The 19,567-nt window shown below is 39.7% G+C and overlaps 1 protein-coding gene across 6 annotated transcripts in view; it reads right to left on the minus strand.

Moving 5' to 3' along the window:
* Window positions 1-9,666, minus strand: part of csnk1a1 (casein kinase 1, alpha 1) — a gene marked incomplete at its 3' end in the record, with an annotated part of 81,514 nt that extends 71,848 nt beyond the window's left edge. For 2 of the 6 annotated variants that reach the window (XM_084353049.1, XM_084353048.1), the window contains exons 1-2: window positions 8,926-9,661; window positions 8,541-8,647 (exon numbers count right to left, since the gene is read on the minus strand). In XM_084353049.1, coding sequence (XP_084209175.1) covers window positions 8,541-8,647; window positions 8,926-9,048 — 230 coding nt within the window. In that variant the 5' untranslated portion in view covers window positions 9,049-9,661. Of the gene's footprint in view, window positions 1-8,540; window positions 8,648-8,925 lie in introns of all 6 variants that reach the window. The other 4 variants (XM_084353047.1, XM_084353046.1, XM_084353045.1 and 1 more) reach the window with 4 other exon arrangements.
* Window positions 9,667-19,567: the final 9,901 nt, after the last annotated feature.

Genomic DNA, 19,567 nt, shown 5'->3' on the forward strand with positions numbered 1-19,567 from the left:
ATAATGTCGTGTATCGTCGCGCGCGCGGGGGGGGGGGTATATTTGAATACATTCGAATAAATTGCGTGTCATTTCAAATTCGTTCGAACTTGATTTTTTGAAAAAGTGACAGCCCTACTCTGGCTTCCTTATGAAAGGATTAACACGCAACTTAAAAAGGGATTTTTGTTATCAGGGCTATTGTTTAATCAAAACATTCAATTTGACTGATCCCCAGATACACAAGTCAGACAAGACACAGCAGACACATTAGAGGTGAGGAAAAAAAGACTCAATGGTGAACGGCTATCTGCCTAGACTGGTTGGGTTGTGAGAGAGAGAAAGAGACATAGACAGACAGATACCCCTTTCAACTGGTCAAAAATCCCACTTAAACCTGCCAAGATTGGGATTTTTGTTTGCAGTGGGAATCTGTACACTCAGCATTTACACCCAGGTCAATTGACTCTGCAATAGATGCAGGTTTTTAATCACCTCAGCTCAGCTTTGCCCTCAACGTAAGATCTGGGTGAACATGCCAAATTCTGCCGCACAAAGTGATCGCGTTATCCATATCCGGTGGTAGCACGTAAATTCTGTACCGAGTACCGAGGTGAAATCCTCAAAGTGATTGTCAGACCTTACACAGGTGCAGTGGGCCCTGGGTTCCTCCTGGTGGAGCACAATACCCAGCCTCATGTGGCCAGAGTGTGTAGGCAGTTCCTGGATGACGAAGGCATTGATGCCATTGACTGGCCCTCCTGTTCCCCTGACCTAAATCGAATTTAAAACCTGTGTTATGTATCGTCACAGACTATCCAGGAGCTCACTGATCCCCCACAACACAATCCACTGACTCATCAGGAGCATGCCCAGACGTTGTCTGAAATGCATACAGGACTGCGGAGGCCATACACACTACTAAGTCACATTATGAGTTGCCATGATAAAATTCCTGCAAGTTGATTCAGTCTGTTATTTTAATTTTTTACTTTGATTTTCGGTGTGATTTTCAGTCCAGCCCTCAAAAGGTTGATGATTGTAGTTTTCTGTTGACCATTATTATGTCATTTTGTTCTCAAAAAATTATACAACATACATCAGTAAAGATTTTCAACTTGAATAATTCTTTCATCTAGAAGTGATATTTGATTAAAGCGTTCCCATTACTTTTTTGACCAGTGTTGTTGGCAGGGTGAATGAGTGTTCATTAGCAGTTAGAGCAATGCTTGTGGCTTGCCCTCAAAACTTGCATTTGAGGTCCCCTCCCCCACCCCGGAACATTTGAATTTTCTAGATGATTTTAGAAAGACAGACTGGAAATTAAGATAAATGATCTAAATCAAAATAAAAATAATTTAATTTAAATAGCCCCAAATCAAAATCACACTTCCTCAGTGTTTTACGCTGTAGAGGATGTTGTTCACTGTACAGACTGGAATGCACACTGAAGCAATGCAATTAATAATTAACAACAACAATTAATTTGAAAGCATGCATGCCTGTAGGTGGATAACACAATAAGAGGGTGTGCTCTACTGTTGATAGTGTTAAGGTTTGTGAGTATGACTGAGGTTCCCATTTTCCACATAGCATCAGCCTTGAGAACACAATGTTAAGAACTTTCAAAAGTTTGCTTAAAATTTGCTTGACACCTTATGGAAACATGGCTAGTGAGAGCAGTCTCTCTCTCTCTCAAAGCAAATTGAGAACTGCTGTGCTTATGCCAGGTTTTATAAATCAGAATATTTCTTGGCGAACAGAGAAAAGGCATGGTCAAAGCCTCTCCGTATTCAAACATTGTAAATATCTTACATCTTAGCATCAACCTTGGATCTTTAGAAAGATTTGTGGAAAATGGGAACCTCAGTCATACTCACAAACTTAAACACTTAATTGAAAACAAAAGGTGTATTACACTCAAGGGCCGAGTTCTTTCAAGCTTTTAACATTGTATTAATCACTGGAGACTTGTCTCTTGAACTGCACCGAAAGAGTTGAGTCAGTGTGGAGAAAACAGAGCAGGAATGGGGAAAAGACAGATAATGAAAGGTGGTGCCTGTATAAAGGTAGGCCAGGTTGTAGTGAGAGTGGAGGAGGGGCAGCTGGATTAGCAGGTTTGACAGGCTCCAACAAGATGTTGCGGTTGCAAGTACCAAGTTTCAATGAATAGTCCCTGCTTGCATCACTTTTGGAAAAGCAAAGCTTGCAAATTGCATTTGAAAGTGTTTAAACACAAATCAGTTCCAAAATGTGTTATGTGGGCCAATGTGCTCACCAAATTTCAACTATTTAGATTTTGTTCTTTAAGTAAACGTTTTTAACAGTGCCACATTAGTCATAGTGGTGGTAGTTTCACAACCCATTATAACAATTCACTTTTAGAAATTGGGTGCTACATGACCAGAGAAAACAGAAAAGTTGAGAAAGATGGAAAACTTACAACATCCAGAATACACTGTCGCACTGGACCAATAAACACTCACACTAATGGATGACATACTGCGAGTTGTGTGGTGCTTGGTTTTGACTCGGAGTCCATTTTGAAAAAGTAAACAGTAATGCCTCTGGCAGCTAACAAACAATATCTTATTAAAGCTAAAACAGAACACTAAAATATGTTTTTTGAAAACATTTAAGGCAAGAAGATAATGCACAGGATCATGGTTCATCCACCACAACTTTTGACAATGGAAAGGCAAAAATAACCGCTCCAAAGTGTAATGAACTGAACTGAACCTGATCCAGGCTGCTTGGTGCAAACAGCTTATACCTTTGTCAGCAGATACCTTATAAAGCAGTATGCCATTTGTAAAGAAGGTGTGTGTATTCAGAATTCAGATTTCAACAAAGTCATCATGCCTTAGTAGCCCCACAGCCATTAGCCCTTTTCACACAGAGACTCCGCATTATCGCTGCAACCAAGGCTCGCCTTTTCTCCACTTTCTTTTGTTCACACTGAAGCAAGCAGTGCGGCATAAATCCGCACCAGTGTGTCAAATCATACAGCACGCCAGCCCTGCGGAACCCAAAGAGGCGTGACGGCACACATCACGACATTGAGATCTGGGTGTCTTTTCAAAAAATGTGTTTCCCCCAGTTTCCACCTGTTAATCTAAACATTTATCCACCGACCCATCATATGGATGCAGTTAATAATGTATTGTGATGGAGATCCTGACCCCACCATGCATCCTGGAAAATGACAGCGGCGTTTTTGCTCTAAATTATACATAATTGCCATCAGTAAACAGCGGACACTGACTGACTCTCTCACTCGCGGGGAGGGATGCGGTTTCTCTGGGGGAATGTTCACTGAAGTCTCGGTCGGGAGGGCTGACAGTCGCTGTGATTTCTTATCAATACAAGTTGCCAGAGACAGTAACTACAAAAACACAATAGTGGAAGGCGACAAACACATGGTGAGCTAACGTTTTTTGCTCTGAATCGCGTCACGTAATCGCCGCCATTCAACTGCGGGAGCTTCCAGGCTCTGCTGCCTGAAACAGAACAGACAGGATGACATACCTTTCCATGTATGGATGCAGTATTTTTTTCTTTCCTCACACAAGTTGCCAAAGATACTACCATTTACCACATTACTGTCGTTTGGTCAAGTAACGTTGCTTTGTGGGTTGAAAGTGTGGGACATTTCTCTGTTATTGGTTGAGTGAAGGATCTGTTTAGCTAGAATGTGAACACTGTCAGACCGCCCACCCCTGAGCTGCGCCTCTGGCTTTTCCTTCCACAGACGCCGTCTCGCCTCTGCTGCAGCTGTGATACTACATCAGAGCCTCAGCGAAACTGTCCTCTCTCCGCATCTGAAACTTTCACACAGACAGTGAGGTGGAGTATCGGCGCATGATTTCTGTACTGAAAGGGCAGTGTACATCAGGCTATTGTACATATGGCCGTGCCAGATATAGAACAGGGAAGGAAAAGCAACACCAGGGCTCGCAAGTGCAAGGATTTCAGTCACATTTGCTACTAAAATTAGATGTATGCAAACTGTGAAGTAAAAATTTGGCATGGGAATCACAGGATACCTCACAATACAATACGCGATACATTGCCCACTATACCAATTATATCACGATACAGCAATTCTGCGATAATTGATATATTGCGAGACAATCATAAAACGATACATCATGATATCTATCCAACTGAAGAATACAAAATGGCTGTAAAAAAGGTATAGTGAAGGATTTCTCTAGTATTCACTGAAATGTGTTGTCAGTTTCACAGAATTTGACACAGATGAAACACTGATCAAAGAGTGCATTAAGTCTTAGCAGAGTGCCTCTTTTACAAACTCACTAACTGAGTTGTCATTATCCCCATGTGCCATCACATAAACTGCCAAAAGTCCAAACTGTAAGAAAACAGCACAGTTCTGCAGTACAACAAGTTTTTCAGTCTGCAGATTAAATTTACAGAACTAAAGAACTATGAAGACAAATTAAGGTAAAAAAGAAAATACACACCTTTCTTCATAATAGGAACACATAAAAATATAAATTTTGGTGCTTTGCAAGAATAACCAACTTGTGTATGTAAACATGTACACATTTTATGTTTATACTTTTTAAAAGCTTAACAAACGTGTCTTTATGTAAACCTTGACACATGCTTAAACGGTTAATCTGTCCAGCTATAGACAAAAACAAGTTTGTCATGTTTTAAAAAGTTTATCAACTTATAAATCTGGAACATTTCAGAATTTACCAGCTTGCTTTACATAAACCTGAGAACATTTCAGTGCTTCGAAGTAACTTTTATCATGTAAACCTGAGCACATTTGAATTCATCCTCATATATGCTTTATTGTTTAACACTTTATTGTCCCACTCATTATCAATAAAGTGAGAGGTGATTGTCATGTAGGACTCCGTTGCCCACGAAGTCCATCCATCGCAGGTTAGCACAATTATCTCTGCAGACTGGAGTGCATCCTTCACCTTTCCTCTCGTCTCATCATTAAGAGCTGGAATAGCCTTTTCTGGGAAATATTTTCTGCTCTGTATTTCATACCTTGGTTCCAGTGTTTATAGCATTTGGCTAAAACCTTCATTTTCGGCCACACTGTACAGGTGGAGGTCCTTGTAATTAAACCCAGCACTAGACTTCATAATACTGGCAGCCTTCAGGAACGAGAAAGAAGCTTAGCTTTAAATATTCACCGCTGCAGGTTGACTTACGACCTTAGCATTAGCCGCTTTCTCAACGTGGAGATCAGGGTGGTGGCATTGTAAGTGGCTTTGCATGTTCATGGCGTTGCCTGTGTACTTTACTTTTACTAGACAGTTCTTGCATATCGCTAGTCTTTATCAATTTTGTTTGTCCCATTAAACATGGCTGGGGAATCTCTTCACGTAACTTTCTTAACACTTTCTCTTCTTTGGCAAATTAACTTCTGTTCATGTTTCCCTTAGTCATGTGATAAGCGCCACAGCGACACTGGGAAGTCAAATTGGCAGGGAAATCTGTTCAGTGCCTTATTTTTTTAATTAAAATATCAATATTTGGCGCCAGCGATCAATACATGTATTGCACAAGGAAGGACGACAATATATTGCTGCATTGATTTTTTTTTTTTTTATCTCTCTCAAGACAGTTTTTCCCCAGTCCAGGACGACAGAAAATGTGCTCTGGACGAGCAGACTGTCGCCTAAATGACAACTGAACCGACTACTATGGTGTACACTGACTACAACAGGGCGTGTCTCCTCATGCTGTTACCATAGTTATCTTATTCTCCACAGAGCCGCTGCTTCCAGTCACTGGCTAGCTGCTTAGCAAGAGCCCTTGAAACATTAAGACTAAGATATATTCCTTCAGTACCGGTCCATCTATCCCCTCAAACCCACACGGCTTGCTGGCAGGACTCGAAAATATGTTGCGATGGTTAAATAAAGAGGGCACTCAAAATCTCGACTGAAAATCAGAGAAAGGGGGGGTTGTTAGCCGTTAGTAGCCAGTGAGACACTTCAACAAGTCCTGCAGTGTCATTGGCTGAGTGAGCCAACAACTAACCGAGCCAATAGCTTACAGTGGAGCTTAACACATAGCGTGACTGAGAGTTCATGTTCAGAGGAACACGAAGCATTGTGAACTGCAGTTTAACTCGACAATGCAACAAGTGTACAGAAATTAAATGTGCCCGAGTAACTTTACTAAACTTCACCATCAGCCATACTACATGTATTGTGTTAACAGAATAAAGTCTTGCAGTTGGTGGAGAGCGCCATATCCATTTAAAATCCGTTGTCAGAAAATTTAAAAAAAGAAATTTGCTAATCAACCGTAATTCCAGTGTTTCCAACACATATAGTTTACTTGGGTGAGGCACCCATTAGGTGATGTATCTTAGCATTTTGTACTTTAACTTTTTCAATCTAGCCGAGAAAACTGCACCATCTGCAATGGACTAACTAGTGGACAATCTGCCCTCACCTTTCCCCTACCGTCAATCACACATGCTCTGCAGAGAGATGCTCTCTGTTACTACATCCCTCCTGTAAATGGAGTCATTGTGATGTGATGCAATGCGGCCTCTCCCATTTAACGTAGGCCACTTGAACATTGTTTAGTCTGCGCTGACTTTTAAATAAACCCTGGAGTTAAAGATATTTAAAAAATAATCGTTTGTGGCTTCCATGTAGTCTGAGCCAAGTCAGCTGCCTGATTGTTAGGGTAAGATGTGTCTAAATCAGAATAGTGTTGATTAAGACTTTATCGCTTCTGGATAAAGTCTGATGAAGTATATAATCTGCTGTTTTCTGCTGTTCAGCTCAATACCTTAACCATGTGCCATCGAGACCAAGGTTCTCATTAGAACCCTACAGTGGTCAATTAGACAGCTGTTCTCTTCTCCTCTGTTCTCAAAAGTTATTCAGAATTGTACTAATCCCGGAGACAAGATATTGTGAGACACTGCTGAGAATGCCACAAAACCTGCTTAACACGTTGAGATCAAGTTTTAGTTGGGGGTTTAGCAACAAGTACACAGGGGAGGAACACAGTTAGTACCCAGTGTAGAATGCAAAGTATTTAGTTTCCATCTTTCAGATAAATCAAAAACAAGATGGCAGACGGGCATGGGTTTGTATGACTTTGAAAAAGTCCCTTAGTAACATGACTATTTTCCTAGCCAACATGACACGCAACAGGGGCCAAAATGGCCTATTTCAAGTTTTTAAAAATATGCACCACTGTTAATGATGACCCACATATCACGCAAATCCTTGACTTTCCCTAAAATGTTATTTAAGGTATTTGGGATAACTAGATTTATTCTGTTGATTTAATAGAGTAAGTCAAATAAATCTGAGGTTATAAATCACACACACAAACTGAACCAAGACAATAATTACCAATTTGAAACCTGCTGTATTGATGTAATTATGATATTCATCTCCTGTCACCTTGACGCAAAATGTTAAACAGTAATAAATTAGTTTGAACTTTATGTTGTGAACCAAAGAATGAACTGGTGGAACAAATAACAAAAACACAGTAAAGGAATACTATATATCTGCATAGCTTTGGTCTTAGAGTGAAAATTATCAAGAGGTTTAACACACACAGCTGATTAAGCTTTTGGTGTATCTCACTCAAAATATGGGTCTACCATGGATAGAAAAATGTATTTTCCTCTTTTTTTGCTAACCCAACTTCCATTGATTGCAAATGACTGCTCATTACTTGTGGATCTTTCCCTGTTGCAATTTCATACAGTCATATCAATATGATTTTTTATACTTTAACAATTTAGTGGTCAGCATTAGTCTTCCTCACTATATCAACAAGCACAAAATCTTCTCCTTTTTAATCAATTAACAAATAAATAAATGCCTCTGGCTCCCAATGAGTCAGTGAGTTTTACATGCCAACTCATAATATTAACAAGAGTATACTATGAATATTAAGTATATATTCTATAATTGTCATATACAGTGTGGGAATGAGGCTTAATTTGTGCCGTTCCAATGATACCATTTTCTCTATTGGGATACACCCTAATCTAAACATTTATTTGAACCAAACAAAACATGCCTGACCCGTTGCAGGGTAAAGAAAGACCATGTAAGGGCTGAAATCACGCGATAAAAACATGCTTGTGCCGTGGAGCTTGGATTGTTGTTTTCGCTTCTGTGCTCTGCCGCCATTTTCTAACAGAGTAGAGGAGGACATATTGGGAGCTCCACACAACAAAAGAGGAGCGGCCATTTCCAATCACATAGTTGCTTTTCCTCACCCCTAGCAGCTGTTATTTACGACAAAAGTGAGCATTTGGGATCTAATCAGGACTGCTACCGAGCAACTTCATATATAAAGTTAAGACAGGCTGGGACGTAAAGAATTTGCATAAAACATATTGCTCCGAAGTAACCTCAGGCAGATTAACAGGCCTAATGCCAACAAGGTAGCTTCCACTTCCACAGTAGTTGTATTTTCCCAGAACAAAGTTTATCACACTAACGTCGACAAACATTAAAATATAACTTCCTTTTGACACTTTGTCGGACATTCAGGATTTAAGTCAGAATTCCCCTTACCTAATGTGTGGAATCCCGACACCACCTTGTAGGATTTTGTACAGCTTGCTTTCGTATAACAATTGCGGATGTCTGGCTTTCTGTGATTCCAGTTTTACAGCTACCTCCTGAAAATGACAAACACAAGAAACATAAATGTACTGCTCTGTTTCTACTGCGCTAGTTGCAGTAACGACAAATTTCCTGCCACACTTGATAAACTGAACAATACTTACTAATGCATCGGGGCAGGTTTAACCAAAACAATTTAACATCGTGTTGGCCTTTTACACTTCACTTGTCAGATTACAAAGATATGTTTTAATCTGCTTCGAATACTTTTGATTTGGCTTCCAACTTCCCTGCAAGAACACAGGCGTATGTAGACGTTGATACAGTGACTTACCTCTCCATTTGTAATATTGATGGCCAGATATATGTCACCGAAAGATCCTGATCCAATTTTTCTGACAAGCTTGTATTTTCCACCGACTATGAATTCGGCCTTGGAGCCACTGCTGCTCGCCATAATGTCCTAAATGACAATCTCCTCCCGATTCTCTTCAGAAAATTCTGTGTGACAGCAGAGCACAGAGTCCTGTACGTCCAGTTGATGTTGATATGGGTAATTATAGACTAACCGTATATCCAAAGAATAGTATTAACAACAACGTAACAAGCAAGTTCTTTTTTTTTTTTTAAAGATTTCTCCTGGCGCTATTCGCTTGATTCATAGGCCACCAGCTAGAATGGATCTTCGTTAAAATAAAGCCTCTTCACTGAATAGCGTGTCAGTATCGACGTATATACATCCACAACCAAATCCGAAAAAGCTTACGGCCTTTGGTAACCACCCAGCTACTTCGAAGTAGCAGCTAACTTACTTGACGCTAAATCTAATGTCGGCTAACGTTAGCATCAAGCTAACGTTGTCAAAAGGACCGCCGGGGGAAAAAAAATGCGCGGACCTCCTCCGTGATGAGGGGCTTAAATGCCTGTTTGATCGCAGTTCCGTTGGTATCCTTACTCTTCGACCTTTTAAGTCCTTTAAGACCGTTTTCTGCAAACTTCAAGGGCCGCGACCGTCTGTACAAAGCGCAGCCCACTCACTCCGCCATCTTGTCTTCTCTACCCTTTATTCTCTCAGCTGGTTTCCGTTGGAGGCGATTAGCTAAGGTCAGACATCTCATGACCCCTTCAGGTACTATCGGAAATAACATAATCAACAACTCATTTCATACCGTATATGTCCGCCCCAACAAAGTTATGAATAGTTGTGAGGGTCTTTGATATGAAGCCCGCAATGTACAACGTCAACAACTGCAAACTAAATTGTTAATAGAACATAATAGGATGCTTATTCAATCTATCCATTGCTTGTACTTTGGTGTGCTGTTGCGTCTTTTTGCCTAGGATTTCTAATGACAAATATAAACGAAGCAACAATTAAGGGCAATTCAAAACAGGAGAGGTTTTATTTATAAAGACCCTTTTTTCGACCCGAGTTCCCTTGAATGCAACCACAGGTGGTTTTATTATTATTATTATTATTAGTAGTAGTAGTAGTAGTAGCAGTAGTAGTAGTAGTAGTAGTAGTAGTAGTATTTAACAAAATCCACGTACAAAAATTATTATTATCAGTAGTAGTAGTAGTAGTAGTAGTAGTAGTAGTAGTGGTAGTATTTAACACCATCTTAACAGTAGCCCAGGTGCCGATGCATACAAAATACGAAACAGAGAGAAAGAAAAAAGGCAGCTTCAAGGGATCAGTGATTAATTAATACTGAAACGTAAAGTTTAAGTGATTAACAAATAAAAATAAATAAATAGCTGGGGCATTTTTATAAATAATATTCCTCTATAATGCTACCAAGTTTTATTGCATTACTTTTTTCATGACTTCACTTTGACATAAAAAAAAAGAAATGTGATGAAAAATATTAAAGCAAGGTTTCACTTTCATGTACTTGGATTTATGTCCATAACATTTTACAAGAATGAGGATCTTGTTGACGAGAAAGCGGTTTTGGGACTATTCATAACAAGTCCGTGAACAATTCTTTTTGAGAAGAGTTCAAGCTGAAAAATCCATGGTTTAAGCCAGTCGTGTATATCCAGCTATAAAGCTTCCAAATACATACATACCTAGAATAAATAGTCAGTGGTTACAATATCATTACAAAATGCACATTTATTAGTTGTCATTCGAAATTACAGTCATAACAATGGATACACTCCATTTAAGATCATAAAATGGATTTTTTTAGTTTTGGGGATAATGAGGAAATCAAATATTTTGTTCTTTGTGTGTGAATAGTTTTGTTTCCTGCTCACACCAACTAAATAAAAGTTGGGGAAGACAATGGGTGATATGTCACGGCAGTCTTGAGTTCCAATCATTTCTACAACCCTCATTTTTTGTGTGTCCGAGTAAGCAGAACACATACTACTTTGTCACAAAAACATTCATGAAGTTTGGTTCAATAATGAATTTATTATAGGTATATAGGTACAATGTGACCAAATCTGCTGGATCAAAAATATACATACAGTAACTTGATCAATCAATTTTAGTGATTATGGAAACTTGTGTGAATCAAATGTTCTTTGTAGCATGGCCTCTTAACTTCTCCTGATTGATTCTGATTGATAACAGCTGGTGACTTACATCTGGGCCCATTTTAATAGGGCTTGTTTAACACACCCATTAGACTCCACAAACCGTACAATGGGAAAGTCTAAGGAGCTCAGCATTGATCTGAAAGAGCACATTATTGATTTCAACAAGTCAGGAAAGGCACTTGGAGCCATTTCAAAGCAGTTACAGGCCCCAATATCAACTGTACAAACAACTGTTTGTAAGTATTAAGTGCATGGCACAGTTGTGTCACTGCCGCCATCAGGAAGAAAACACAAACTATCACCTGCTGCTTAGAGAAAACTGGTCAGGATGGTCAAGAGTCAACTAAAAACTACCAAAAAGCAAGTCTGCAATGAATAAGAAGCTGCTGGAAGACAGGTGACAGTGTCCACAGTCAAGTGTGTTTTGCATCAACATGAGCTGAGAGGCTGCCGTGCGAGAAAGAAGCCTTTGCCCCAGACGCGGTACCTTAAAGCTTGACTGGAGTATGCTGCTGATCACCTGGACAAAGAAAAAACCTTCTGGAGGAAAACTCTGTGGTAACATGAAACAAAAGTTGAATCGTTTGACCACAATGATCAGCAATATGTTTGGAGGAGAGAAGGTGAGGCCTCTCACCCCAAGAACACCATACCTACTGTCAAGCAAGGTGCTGGTAGTATTATGCTGTGGGGCTGTTTTGCTGCCAGTGGATCTGGTGCTCTAAAGAAAGTAAATGGAATAATGAAGAAAGAGGATCTCCAAATTCTTCAGGAAAACCTAAAATCATCAGCCAGAAGATTGGGTCTTCAGTGTAGTCGGGTGTTCCAACTGGACATAATCTCAACCACACATCAAAAGTGGGAAAGGAATGTCTAAATCCAGCTAGGATTGAGGTTTTGGAATGGCCTCCCCACAGTCCTGACTTGAACTCCATCGAGAACATGTGGACTATGCTGAAGAAACAAGTCTGTGCCAGGAAGCTAACAAATTTAGTTTCTTCACAGACTTCACAGATTCACAGATGCACTTCACAGATTATGTCAAGAAGTGGTTAAAATTCAGCCAGAGGACTACTACTAAGGTTGTGGATTGCTATAAAAAGCACCTAATTGACGTGAAAATGACCAAGGGACATTTAACCAAATAATAGAATTACTGTATATATTTTTGATCAAGCAGATTTGGTCACATTTTCAGAAGAACTATAACAAATTCATCATTGAACCAAACTTCATTAATGTTTTTTTGTGAGTAGAAGTAGTATGTGATCCACTCATTCCATCACAGAAGAATGAGAGCTGTAGAAATCATTGGAAATGAAAACTGCCATGATATACAGGTTCTCTACAAGTGTATGTAAACTTTTGACCACGACTGTAAGGAAGTCACCAAACAAATGCCTTTTTCCATCCTGTTATTGTCATACAGCAATTTGTTTTTGACAATGATATATCTATCACTCCGTATTGGAGTATTATGTGGGTTGAAATTGTGATTGTAAAGGAGTTTCAAATATAAAAGGGCTTGCTGGTGATAAAGGGACAATTTAATTGTGAGTCTTTCAAATTAAATCACCATAAATCAAGTAAAAATTCAATGCCTCCTAAATTCTTAAAAATGTCTCTTAAAATGATACCAAAGATATTGTTTTTTATTAAGAATTTTAACCAATTCATTTTTAAGTTTTGATTTATAAAATTTAAAAAATAGCTTGTTGGCTTCCATCTTTAAATTCTTTTATCATCTCCACTCTTTTGATATAGTTAATTTTCTTTTTTCAAATATGATCTAAATATATCTGATCTTTTTAATAGCTCTATTTGAATTAGCCAGTGAGTACGCTGGATAGATACACATTGAGATGCTTTCCATTATAATCAAAAATATTCAACCTAATTAACTAATGTGTCTCAGTGCCCATGCATTGTCTAGATCGGCAATCATCAATTACCTTCCACACATTAATATTTTCGATTTCAATTGGATATTTTGATGTATGTATGCCCACATATTTGACAGCAATTTACAGTTGCAATCAAAATGATTCAACCCCCACTGCAAATTAGGTTTATTGGCAAAATGTACAAACTAGCAGCTGTTTGCAATAAACAAATCAAACAAGAACAATTTAAATAGCTCAACACAACTAATATTACAAGTGGTTTCTCCAAATTCACACAAAATGCCACTTTTAATGACTACTGCAGTCTCAAAATTATTCAACCCCTTCATGACAAGTATCTTTAGTACTTAGTAGAGCACCCTTTTGCTGTAATGACCTGCTGCAAACGTGATGCATAGCCAGACACCAGCTTCTGGCAGTGTTCCTGAGGAATCTTAGCCCATTCCTCATGGGCAAAGGCCTTCAGTTCACTAATATTCTTGGGTTTGCGTGCTGCAACCACCTTTTTCAAATCCCACCAGAGATTTTCAATGGGGTTCATGTCAGGCGACAGTGATGGCCACTCTAGTATCTTCCAGGATTTCTTCTGAAACCAAGCCTTGGTGGACTTTGAGGTATGCTTGGGATCATTATCCTGTTGGAAGGTCCAATGACGCCCAAGCTTCAGCTTCCTCACAGACGACATGACATTTTCTCCCAGGATTTCCTGATACTTGATTGAATTCATCTTGGCCTCCACACACTGCAGGTTTCCAGTGCCAGAGGAAGCAAAGCAGCCCCAGAGCATCACTGAGCCACTGCCATGCTTCACTGTAGGCAAGGTGTTCTTTTCAGCGAATGCTTCATTCTTCCTCCTCCATATTTTTGAGACTGCAGTAGTCATTGACAGTAGGATTTAGTGTTGAATTTGGATAAAATCCTTGTAATATTAGTTTTATTTAACTATTTAAACTGTTCTTGTGTAATATGTTTATTGCAAACACCTGAAAAATTAAACATTTTGCCAATAAACCTAAAATGCAATGGGGGTTGAATAATTTTGATTGCAACTGTAAGGGGAATGCTTTGTATGCGTCTTTTAAATACCTTTGATGAACTGGCATTAACTCACATAAATGTAGCTTTAGACCAGAGGCTTTAGAGAAAGTATTAATAGTTTGTAGAATCTTGGGGACTTCAGTTTGGCGCTTCATAGAGATGGGGGTATCATCTGCTAACTGGTTGGTGATTATTGGCTTACTTCTAATGGAGCGATATTTTAATTTTGAATAAAGATAGAGAGCATTTCATTTGCTTTTATAAAGAGAAATGGAGAAATATGACAGACTTGTTTCCTGTTCTCTTTGTCATTATGGGGAATAAGGTATAAGATATGGTTAAAAGAGTCAGCATCATCAAAGGCTGAGGAGTAGAGTTTTCTATAGGACACAATTTCCTTGGCAATAAGGGCTGGATATGTATTAACTTGGTTGTGAATTAATAAGGCTTTGATTGAGTTTTTTTCCTGCCTTTTCTTTTCTAATTGACAGAAATATGCCCTGAATGTCCATTTTGCCCTGGATTTTGCCCTGGATCTTATGTAGTCCCTCTCAGCTTTCTTAAGATAGATTTCATCAAGTTTAGCTTGCAGAATTTGTTATGTTTTTTTTTTTTACCATTGTCAGTAAGTGATGTCTCATTGCACCAGGTGTTTATATCATTAATGATGTAAATTTAGACTTTCTGGTATTTACTTTTATTGAGCGATCTTCCAAATGTAAAAGTACTCTAATGTTAGCGTACTCTCTGCATTTAAATTTCATGAATTCTCATTTAGAAATATACGATGTCACAGATTTTATCAAGCATCACATCAGATATAATGGCTTTATTACAATCATAAAATGATTGGCATTTTAATAAACTAGAATATCATTTCCAGTACCCTTTGTTTCTGTAGCAACCACCAGGGGGATTAAAAGTCAACTTAATAATAGAATGATCAGTCAGAGGAGCTGCTGATATACAACAGTCAGAAACATAATTCAACATAGAGAAGGAAATTACTGACTGGCCCACACCAAATACCTTCACAAGACCCATTTTCGATGTAGTATGTGGGTTGGTTGAAGGTATTTGGTATGGGCCAGATCTGGGCCACAGGAATTTTGCTATCTAGGGATCATCAAATATTGGAAACTCCAAAAGGGAATGGGAAACTAGATTAGGTATGTGCAGCATTAAGTGTTGTATTGCGCCGAAGACATACGGCTTTCTACTTGGATCACTCCAGAAAGTCTCAAAGGGACGGTGAACAAATATGTCTGGTGTCAAGTCTAATGCTCTGCCACAGGATGGCGATGTTGGAAAAGGATTCTGAAAAGGAAAAAAGGGTTATTACACACTCACTACCAAAGGCTGGGAAATATTACTTTTGAATTGTCAGAAGACAAGATATTTGAGGTGTAAAAAAGCTAACAAGTCAATGGAAAGGCTGAAAGAGCTTATGAAAGTAAAGGAAAATGCAAATGAGGTACAATCTAACTTGAATGAATGAATTAAGCCCTGTGACGAAGCCAAGGAAAAACCATGAGTTACTTTTGAATTCACCATTTGATTTTGATTTCACCTGATCAAGTGCAACAAACACAGAATGTATGGACAGAAATATTTCTCCCAGCAAGAGGTTGTTAGATCAAAAGAAACAACTCATAGACCATCTGTTAATGACATCTAACTCAATACTCTCTTCAAAGGCAAAATGTACACTCCAAAAAAGTGAACCGGGGCATGTACGCACCACACAAAATGCTGACAACCAAGGTGATATCTGTAACCTAATTTAGAGGCCAAATAACAACACTGCTCTTTTGGCTCAACAAAATTTCTCACGTACTTTATCACCAAGAGACATTTCTGTTCATGATCCTTTGCAGTATTAAGTTTTCATCAAGATATTTGAGAGAGGAGTGGAAAGAAAGGCTAATGATTACAGTAGCCGTTTTTATACTGGACAGCAACCCGCCAATTTGGCTGTCCTTTTTGCGGCCGGGTCCGCGTATTTAGACAGACCGTGGCATTTTGGTCCGCCAATATGACGCTTCGGAGGGTACACTTTTAGCTGCCTCCATTGCATTGTAAATCCAAGGTGTCGATGTGCCGGCATTTGTGTGACATGGGCGGAGGTGTCGATGATGTGCACTGTCGTACGACCCACACCCGGGAGTTTTAAAAAGCAGGAAACAGCTGATCACAGCAGTCAGTTCATCACTTCATCCGCAGACGTCAAGATGAGCAACTGGAGAGCCGCTGAGATCCAGGAGATGCTAACCATCACAGCTGAGAGAATCGTCAATAACCAGATCACTCGTCACTGTTCACACCCAACTTCGTGCTTCACGTCACGTCACATGTTTACAACTACCCCAAAGCGGCAGATTGCAGCCTTTACCTGGCTGCAAATGTGGCACATTTTCTAACTAAAAGGGGTTAGTGACTGCTTACATTTTCTATAGCAATGCGCAAGAGGGCATCCAGAAAGAATTTGTCTGCAGCTGCCAACATTTTCCTCCACTCCAGGGTTACCAAAGAGCAAAAAGTAATGAACATAAGATTGCCAGTGCATATATGGACAAAGCATTTGTTCAGTCTCACTGTACCTTAGAGGTCGTTGCTATGCAGTGGAGCATCTTACCTATATAGAGGAAATGAATGTTGCTCTTAATATGAAGACCATCCTTCTGAAACTGCCTTACAAGCTCAGAGACAGGTGGAGGAATAGGGAATGTGAGCTACAGGAGCAGCGCGGACACCGAGCAAGATTTCCTGACCTGGTAGATTTCACACAGAGACACGTGAAGATACTGTCAGACCCACTTCTTGGACACATCCTGGATGCTAAGCCAGTTTCAACTGTTACCTTTACAGCAAGAGAAAAGTTACGACTGAGAGGAAGCAGTTTTGCAAGAACTTTAACACATGTGGAAAACAATTCAGGAAAAAATGAAAAGAAATGTACTTACCACAAATTCTTAAAACCACTACCACAAAAAATAAAGTTCTTGTTTGTTCTGTAATAAAAGTGACCACACATTGGGGTGTTGACCACATATCAAGAGGAAAATGCACAGAGGAAAATAGACTTCTTAAAGGAAAAAGGATTCTGTTTTGGATGTTTGAAAATAGAACACATGAATAAAGACTGCAAGAGGCGTTTAGCTTGTGATGTATGTCACTCTGAAATACTTCATATTGGACAAAAGAACAAAGAAAAGAAACCAGAACATACAGAACAAAGTAATGCTGTTCTCTCACCTCATATATGTGGGCTTATTGGGGCCGGTGATGAAAACTGCATCTTCTCCATTGTACCAGAACAAGTAAAGAGCCACAAGGGGGACACAGTGTTGCAAATGTATGTATTTTTATGGAAGCTCATCTACCTTTTGCACAAAAAGCTTGACTAGAAGGCTGAACATTAAAGGAAAAAATATCTTAATTCTTCTGCCCACTATGAATCAAGTGAAGCCTGAGACTAGCCATGATATCTCAGGTTTGGAAATATCTAGTCTGGACAAAGACTATTTTATACTATCCAATGTTTTCACACAGAAGACCATGACTGTTTCCCTGCACAACATTCCCAGACAAGAAGACCTGACCCGATGGTCCTACATAAAGGAAATCAAGATTCATGAAATAGATTCTAGCATTGACCTACTCATCGGGACAAATGCCTCTAAGGTATTGGAACCTTGTGAGCTTATCAACAGCCAAGGGCCTATTGGGTTGGGTCATCTATGGTCCCCTAAAAGGAGACAACAACATCAGGGAAGAAAATCGGTGCCCTACTGCTGCTGTCAGTCAAATGTCCATTGTAAAATTAGTATTAGTATTAGTATTTAGTAAAATCAGTTGAGCTTAAAGGAATAGTTCACTCTAGAACGAAATTCAGTCATTATCGACTCACCCTCATGCTGATGAGAAGTCCGGTGTAGTTTCTTATTCCTCAAAGTGCAGCTGCCATACTGACATACTGCTCGTCCGCTGCAATCCAAGTGTCCTGAAGTGGGAGAGTTTACTCGAAATGACTGTTTAGGCTGTAAAAATGAACTAAATGACATTGTTTCGAGTATACTCTGGATGTCACCACTTCAGGACACTTGGGTTGCAGCGGACGAGCAGTATGGAGGAATATTACAAAGTTTTTGTGTAGCTTTATGGACCTTTTCGTCTCGGAAGCCGCTCGTTATAAGGATTATTGCTGCCGGAGGGTACCCCCGCGGGCCTCCAGCTGCACTTTGAGGAATAAGAAACTACACCGGACTTCTCATCAGCATGAGGGTGAGTCAATAATGACTGAATTTCATTCTAGGGTGAACTGTTCCTTTAAGCTTTGAATGTTTAAATATAGTTTAAGTGGGACACCTTGTAATACTCCTTCTCCTAATGCAGAAGTTTTATTTTTCATTATTCTATTAATTTTGTACTTTTATAACACAACACAAGAAATGAGAGATTTTCAGTTTTTGTAGCTGATTGTGACCAAATACTTTTTGTTTTTTTTACCAGCCCTACATAAGAAATATGACCTGTGCAAGAGTGCATTCTGTTTACTGTTTAAATACACTACAAGAGGCTGTACTGTACTAATTACTCAGACCTTCAACAGGAGAGTCAAACTGGCTCAGACCTCGCCCGGGTCAACAAGGTCCACGCCAGGTGTTGGGGAACCAGGGCAGCCTGATGAAAAGTGGGCTACTGGAGCAGGAACAGGACTCACTGGAAGACATTCATGGGCTGATATACACCACAGCAACAGTCATCCTTGAGACGCTTGGCTACAAAATGAACAACAGTAGCCACAAGAAACAGGATCCTCCATGGCGAAGGAGGCTAGAGGCAAAAATCAAGGCAACACGAAGAGAAGTTAGCCAGTTATCAGGTGTATGGAAAAAAGGGCTTCCTAAGAAGTACAACAAGCTTTTCCATACCTAAGGCACTGGCAACTGTCAAACAAAGACTCAGAGCCTTGGCTACCCGTCTGAAGAGATACACTAGAGAAGTGAGGCCAGGAGAATAAACGGGATGTTCTCTAACGAAACATCCAAAGTGTACTCCCAGTGGCAGGGTAACAACATGAGAACAGACCCACCCAAGCTGGAGACTCAACAATATTGGAAAAACATATGGGAAAAGGAGGCATCATATAACAAAGATGCTCAGTGGCTAGCGGAGCGCTGTTTTGGCTGTGAGCTGAGGGTCATTGTCTGTTGGAAGGTGAACCTTCAGCCCAGTCTGAGGTTCTGAGCACTCTGGAGCAGGTTTTCATAAAGGATATCTGTACTTTGCTATGTTCAGCTTTCCCTCAACCCTGACCAGCTGCCCAGTCCCTGCTGCTTAAAAACACCCCCAAAGCATGATGTGGCCACCACCATGCTTCACCGTTGGGATGGTATTGGGCAGGTGATGAGTGGTGCCTGGTTTCCTCCAGACATCCAGACAACAATTCAATCTTGGTTCCATCAGACCAGAGAATCTTGT

This window comes from Pagrus pagrus, assembly GCF_965226575.1.
Source record: "Pagrus pagrus genome assembly, chromosome: 5".
In the NCBI taxonomy this organism is placed as follows: Eukaryota; Metazoa; Chordata; class Actinopteri; order Spariformes; family Sparidae; genus Pagrus; species Pagrus pagrus.